Source organism: Candoia aspera, chromosome 6 (genome assembly GCF_035149785.1).
Source record: "Candoia aspera isolate rCanAsp1 chromosome 6, rCanAsp1.hap2, whole genome shotgun sequence".
Classification (NCBI taxonomy): domain Eukaryota; kingdom Metazoa; phylum Chordata; class Lepidosauria; order Squamata; family Boidae; genus Candoia; species Candoia aspera.
The window spans coordinates 17,230,698-17,238,588 of record NC_086158.1 but is presented as its reverse complement, the minus strand read 5'-3'; the positions used below and the strand labels follow the sequence as shown (position 1 = coordinate 17,238,588).

The window sequence follows — 7,891 nt, the reverse complement described above, 5'->3', positions numbered from 1 at the left end:
GGATTACAGTAATAGAATCTTGTAAGGATAGCTCATTCTGGAGAACTGGATTTATTAAGGGTGCTGCTCGATCTGGTCATAAATTAACACTTTCCATCAGTAAACATAAATGATAGGCTCAATATCTGTGCAGGTATGGTATGGATTGCTGGCTGAGTGACCAGTAAACAGAAGCATGTGCTGTGAACTAGATATGCAGAGAACTAGATGGAACCTTGTAGAAATTTTATTATTCTACAGAGATGACACTCAATTATTATTCAAATAATACTTAAACTCTCAATCAATTTTCAAATTGAGCTTGAGTTGGCCTAATAATAGCATCGCCCTAATACATATTTCTTCTTCTGCCCCAAATGGACCTTTCTGCTTTTTTTTTTAACTTTGGGAATACCAAATTTTCTATTCAAAGTGAATTCTGCACTAGAGAGCTTTCAATGATACCAGCTAAAGATGAGGTGTTATTCACTTACATTCTCTCCATTGACTAAATAAGACTACCTAATTTGGCCTCTAGAGGTTTTTTTAAATGAGCACACCATTTAATAACTTCTCCTGCTGAAAGTATAAAAATTATTTTTTCTAGCTCTGCTTTCCAATTATCAAGATGCCTTCATCCTCCAGCCAAGGAAATATAAATGGGTCAAAATATTAAAAGCCACCGATTTTTGTATTTTCAGAAAGGGAGGATTAACTATAGTTTGTTTCTTTACCTCAGGAGCCCTTTGAGAGAAGCCTCTCCATACCTTGCAAAGCCCAAACCAAATATTTACAGCTACTCCTACAGTCCATTTTAAGAATGTTCACTAAATGTGATTTGAACCTGAACCCCTTTCCTCCCTTTTCAGCTATCCTGCTGATGAAGAGCTCTGGAGAATTCCAAATATCCCATATTATTTTGTGATCCCAAGATGCACTTTACTCCACAGCAACCTTGATTAAATGACTTGATTACAAACCACATGATTCTATACTTACAGTCAAAGGATCCCTTTCTTAGCAGCTGAATAAAGTGCAGGAAAATCTATGTATTTCACAAGAGATGTTGAAGAACTAATTTCTTGAGAGGAATCTGACGCACAGTGCAAACATCTGTAGAAATTGCTTGGAAGGGTGTCTTGGTCATACACAAATTTACTTATTTTCTCAGGGAATACATTGATTTTTCATTATTTTGTGATCTATCCTCCTTTTTTGATAGCGTGAACCAGTTTAGTTAAACATGGAAATATGTACTTTTGATTCAGAAAAGTATTAGACAAAGCCTCCCATGAGATTCTAGTTAAAAAGATGGCAAAATGTGAGCTGGGCTAAACTACTATTTATCATGGATGACTGATGGTGAAACAGTCTTACCCAACAAGTATAGAGTACATTAAAGGGTTCAGGTCAGACTAGAAGGTGCTGTCAAGCTGGGTGACCTTGGGCCAGTCACTCTCTCTCAGCCCAACCCACCTCACTTGGTTGTTGTTGTGGGGAAAATAGGAGGAGGAATGAGTATTAGGTATGTTCACTGCCTTATTTATAAAAATAATAAAGGTGGGATAAAAATTAAATACATAAAATAAAAATAAATAAGTGGTGCACTGCAGGTCTCCATTCTAGGCCCTGTGCCATTGAACCTAGTTGATAGGTTACCAAATATAACTATAAACTTTGCAAACAATATAATGACAGTGAAGGAGAATTTAGGGGCCTAGCTAAAAACCCCTAACTTTAATATATCTTTCCAGGGAAAACAAAACACTGGGTCAGTATATGATGTGTCTGGAGTTGGGCAGCCTCTAAATTTAAATAGAGTTACTGTTCCTCTCCATTTTCTAGGAAAACCATTGATAAACTCGAACATGCGCAAAGGAAAACAACCAAGATGAGGAACCTGGAATTAAAAACCTATGGAGAAAGTTCAGAAGCAGTGGATATGTCTAGCCTGGGGAAAACTATGAAGAGACACGGTAGCTTCTACAAATATCTGAAGAGGGTTATGTAGAGGATGAGGCAGACTTGTTCAGTGTTGTGCCGGAAGACAACCCAAGAAACCACCTTTAAATTATCAGGAAGCAGGTTCAATTGGTTATCAGGAAGCCTTTCCTAACAGTAAGAGCTATTAAAAAATGAAAACACTCTGCCTTAGAAGGCGGTTGACTTTCTTTCACTGGGGATATTTAAACACAGCCTGGATAGCCCTATGTTAGGGATTCTATTATAGTAAATACCTGCACTGGCAGGAGGTTGGACTAGATGTTTTCCAAGATCCCTTCCAGTCCTTAAGTTGCAAGATTCTGTAATTTCAATAGATCGAAAATTATTAAATGCATAGCATCCATCTTGCTCTTCTTTTACACGTACAAGTTACAATTTATAGCAAGCTTTGGAGGGGTTCTGGAGTATATAGCCAAAGATTTGAGGGGGCACATATGGCCCTGGGGCCCAAGTTATAGTTCATGCTGTACCACTTTCCACATGGTTTAAATACATTTTCAGTTTCTTGGTAAATTGAATGAAACCTATTAAAAGCTTTGGTTTAAAACAGATCAATGTACTTCCTGCAGCTAGATTCTCATAACAGCGATAAAATGCATACGAGTTTAGCTCTCTGTTCTTGATAGAAATTTTTACTTTTGTGTGTAGCATACTAGTTACCTCTTTTATATTCCAGGATTTGGCTAATATAAAATTAATTTGGCTTATTAACCAAATTAATACATATACAAGAAGTTTGTGAAAATAGCAGTCAATAGTGGAGAACATTTTATGCCAGGCTGGAGAAACAGTAGTAGAAATAGGGGATGGAAAAAGGTAAAGGAAAAAAGAGAGCAGAAAGGAAAGGACAAAGAGAGAGGCAAAGTAGTAAAAATCAAACACAATGCAAAACGTTTCTGTGAACATTCTACAGGCCACATCTTTGAAGTCCCCAGCTGGAGCTTGCATCTGACTGCCAACTTAAAAAATAAGGGCTTCCCAATCTTTATATTAGTATTCTTCAACAGAATCAAAAATTTTGTACCCATAAATGTTTATTACTATTGTTTCTGAGGTATCTACTATTCCTGTTATAGAGTAAATATATGTATACTCCAATAATCATCAACTCTAAACTGTTTATATGTTTATGTACACATAATAAGCAGTATACTTTAATAGGATCAAAGAAAGACATTGTTAAAATTAGCTAAACAAACTAGGCTTTGGATTTTTTTATCCTCATAGGGAAAAACAAAATAAGAATCTCACTGATGAAAATTGTACCCATTAATAAAAATTGTATTTATACCTACAGATGTTGGTTCAATAAATCATTTTCTTGACCATCTACTTTATTGTAGTTGTTTGCAAATACTGCTTTAATCTTTAAAAAATTATAAATGTGTACAATTTCTGACTTGATCAAAACCCAGAATTAGATTATTGAAAAGCATTATTATTTGTTTACTTGGATGATATATATAGCTTGAACTTGCAACCAGCACAATAGGAGAGATAAAGAAAAAAGCACCCAGCTTAAAATCAGCATTATTTTAAATTCTACCATTTATTGATGGTCTTCAATTAAGCCTAAGAAAAATTAAATACTGCCCCAAGGCATGAAAAATACACAAAATTGTATCAAAATATTTGTATTCCAAAGGGTATGTACATATTATACACTTTACATAACTGTAAACTGGGATGTTTTTTCACCACCTGTAAGATAATTTTGTTTAATTAGTAAACCCAGATTTGTATTGTCATACATATACAATTTGATGCCATGTTTAACACAAATTCCTTTTAGAAATGTATAAAGATATGGTTCAAAACATTTACAAAAGCAAATTACCATCAGGTTAGTACAAAATGAATTATATTACATTCATATAAAAAAATTAAGCGAAATTTTCCATTATAATTGTTGCTGTTTCTTAAAAGAGACAAAGGGAAGAAATTCTAAATCAATGAACTTTTTTTTCCCCCTGTGCTGGAAATAAAGTGGAATTTCTCCCCGATCTGAAGAGTGTTTTGTGCTTCTGAGAGACATTCTAGAAGACTGTCCAACTAGCCTGTGCATGAAGGAACCTTCCTAACCTTTTGATTCCAGCTAGATGGGGAATTCTGGGAATTGAAGTCACACATCTGCATGCCATGTTCAGCAACAGCCATGCTAGATGGGGAATTCTGGGAATTGAAGTCCACACATCTGCATGCCCAGGTTAGGGAAGACGGCCATAAATAATTGAAACCTCCAAGGATGTAGGTAGGTATGTGTATGTGTATGTGTGCATATATTGCAAGATACAAACATTTCACAAACATCCCTCATCCCCAGTGCTCCAGAAAGCAGTATAGCAGTACAGACTTAAAGCCAATATAAAAATAATGAAATCAATATATAACTTTGGCATACATGACATTATTGGATGTGAGCAGAAACCTGGAATATAAAAAAGATGGCTGGCATCTTAAATCCTGTCAAGGGTTGCTCTTGGGAGTTTTTCTCAATGTGTGTTTATGTGAAGGAAACTCTCTCTTTTATGCAAAAATTGAGGTGGAGAATTATAGTTGAGGCAGATGGATTCTGGGATGGGATCTTTGTCAAGGTTCTGTGGCATGGAAGAGAGGCTTCTTCCCATGAGCTGCATAGAATATGTTACTAGGTTGGAGAAGGTAAGGTCACAGAAGACTGAGTTTGGGAACAATCTTTTACTTCCCAAATGCATCAGTGACCCTGGTAGCATAAGGTGGTGCACGCACTATAGGCTTATGTGCATGAACATAGAGATATACTGTATATTGATTATTTCATCAGTAAGTGCATGAGGCAAGCACTATTGATTAATCAAAGGAAGTCTAATATTTGAGGAGGACAGGACTGGCCATGAGTATTTGAAAGCTTCATTCTGTTACCAATTGGTCAGTTAATACACTTTCCACACTTCAGTTCCAAAGCTGCAAAGATGAGCAGATTCCAAAAGAAATTGCCTCTGTGTCCCAACATTAAAGAACAATAAAGCTGCTCCAAGGATTCAGAGTCATTCTGGAGGTTACTAAGAACTTCACATGAGAAATATAAGCAAGGACAAAGCAAGAGAGTCCATTTGGAGTTGGCCAAAGGCTCCCTCTAGCTACCTATATGTTCCTTTCTTTAAGTTTCTCAGTTGCCCAGAAATGGGCATCTGGAAAAAGTCAATTAAATACCAGAATATCTGGGGAAAGAATATCTGATCTCTGGTAAGTATGTTTACTAGAAACATCCCCTAAAATTTAAACAAAAAAAGGAAGTCTAGAAAAACAGGATCAAAAGTCGGGAGCATGGACAATGGAAGGGATGTGTAGGGAGAACTTTGTAGAGTAGATTAGAGAACATAAGCTACATTAGACTCCAGGTTAGAAGTTTACCATGACTAAACTAAGTGATTAATTTGTGTCTAGGCTGCACCATTTCAGAGTCTAGATGGGTGGTAGGGCTAACAAATCTGGGCTAAAAAATCCAATGCAGTAAAGAACAGCCATCTGGACTTTTGGAACCAAGATACTAAACAAGGGAAAATATAAATATACTTCCAATCCTGTACTGCTCTACTAATCCCAACACCCTAGCTTTTTGTTCACACAATATTTCCCATACTCTGAACTGATACAACCAAGATGAAAGTTTTTAAGACCCTTGTGGGAATCACTGTGATAACAAAGCCTTGAGAGAAAACTATTTAAAAAACCCTAAAAAACCTGAAATTAGTCCAATGCAACTTTTTTAATGAATTCTGCTATGGTAAAAACAAAGTATGGCTGACTGTAAATAAACCAGATGGAGAAGAGAATCACATATACATATCACCTTTTGAACTAGAAAAAAATGGAGTATCTAATTACAAAAATGTACACATGTCTACTCAGAAGCAATTTCCACTGTTTTTAATAGTGGGCTTTCACAGAAAAAAGAAAACAAGTCAATGAAAGACCATTCTATCTTCATCAACACATGACAACTAATCTTGGGTTAAGGCAGCCTTTCTAACTTCATACCCTTAAGTTGTGTTATGGCTGTAAGTCCCAAATTTCCACCCAGTTGCAGTCCTAACAAACCTGGAGAGAGCACTAGGATGTGTAAGGCAAGGTCAAATATAAGAGTTACCCTGCTGGATCAGAACAAACAACCATATAGACCATCATTCTCTGTCACACAATGGCCAACCACTGGGAAGTTCATAAGCATGAACAGTAGGATAATACCCTGCCTACAAACACAGAAGTGGAATGAACTAACACTCTGATCTGACACACATTCAGGCATTCACCTGTTGCTGGACCTTTTGGCATATGCCAACATAGCTGTCATAAATCTGGGTTAACAACATCTGCATCAATGACAGCTGGCCAAACTGATTCTAACCAAAATGAACACAGGGCAAGTCACCAACCAGCAGGCTCGCAGAAGTGAATGGGCATCAAATGATTGAGATATGGGTTCAATCAGCCCTTCCTCAAGCTTCAAGCTCAGGCACTAGTTTTATTGTTGGCTTAAAGAATGCATTGGAAGCAAAAAGCTTCCCACTATTTGGACAATGCCAAACAAAAGCACATATACCCTTTTTTTAAAAGCATTATACAAATTAAGAAAAAAGAGAAAAAAGAATAGCTTTTCTATTCTATTTTTGCCACATAAAACTTATATTAAAAATGCAACCTAAAATACTGTATTCATATAAATGCACAAAAAACTCCAATAAAAAAAATATAATATATTCATTTTTTTAAAGGCTCATCCTGTCTTTCTCTAGAGGTTACACCAGTGTTTCTCTACCCTGGCAACTTTAAGATGTGTGGGCTTCAACTCCCAGAATTCCCCAGCCAGCATGCTGGGGAATTCATTCAGTCATTCAGTTCATTCCATGCTGGCTGGGGAATTCTGAGAGTTGAAGCCCACACATCTTAAAGTTGCCAAGGTAGAGAAACACTGGTCTACACAATTTCGCTCTCCCCTCATGTCTTTTTCTCCCACACAGTGTTGGGAAACAATCTCAGAATTACATTTCCCCTCGTCTGTGGACTTTTGCTGCAACAGCAGCACCTTCGTCCTCCTCTTCGTCTTCCTCTTCCTCATAGTTTTCATCATGTCCTTCTTTCTGTCGCTTTCCTTCCTGAATGTCTTCCTCTTGATCGACTCCTTCGTTCATCTTTTCTTCAGCCTGGAAACCCAAAGCGTGGTTGTGGAAGAGAGAGACAGTTTCAGAACACAGATTACAAAAAGGAAAAACAGAGAAAAGGATACAGCTTGGGGAAGAAAAACTAATACATTTTAAATATTAAATTCTACAGTATTCTAACTGTTACAGCAAAATATATGAAAGAGTACCATCAGTGAGTGGTAGGCTACTGAAATTACTTCCCTCCCCTCCAGAAGACTTTCAGTAAATAGAAGAAGATTCAAAGTGAAATGAAAAATGTGAATAATGAAATTAGCATCCCACACCTTTCTTTCTTTAAAGATGAAACAGCCCTCTGAAGTCATAATAGAAATGTGCATATTGTGCTGCTCCCTAAACTACATAATCTGAAATTCTAGGGCCATTCAACCCAGTGCTTTTGGTGTGATCCTCAAAATTCCACCAAAAGTTACTGTGAAATGATAAAATTTAATTCGACAGGCAAAATAATTAAATGCATATGGGTAATCATGTTAACAATAATTAATATAGATGTCAATTTTATTTAAAAGTAAGTTAATTTGCTATTGTTTTCTCCTGACCTGCCTACCTGGAAAGGATGATGATCAAAAGCCAGGTGCAACCCTGGTTTGAAAAATGCTTGCACCGCTCAAATGGCTCTTTTGTTAGCATTTTGTTAATGCTGTGCTGATTTGTGATAGAGTGCTTCACAGGTAATCCATACACGCCTAGTATTCATGCTGGCT

At 36.6% G+C, this 7,891-nt stretch overlaps 1 protein-coding gene across 4 annotated transcripts in view; it reads right to left on the bottom strand.

Moving 5' to 3' along the window:
- Positions 1 to 3,601: 3,601 nt before the first annotated feature.
- Positions 3,602 to 7,891, bottom strand: part of GOLIM4 (golgi integral membrane protein 4) — a 64,369-nt gene continuing 60,079 nt past the window's right edge. For all 4 annotated transcript variants that reach the window (XM_063306474.1, XM_063306475.1, XM_063306476.1 and 1 more), the window contains one exon: positions 3,602 to 7,166. In XM_063306474.1, coding sequence (XP_063162544.1) covers positions 7,005 to 7,166 — 162 coding nt within the window. In that variant the 3' untranslated portion in view covers positions 3,602 to 7,004. The remainder of the gene's footprint in view (positions 7,167 to 7,891) is intronic.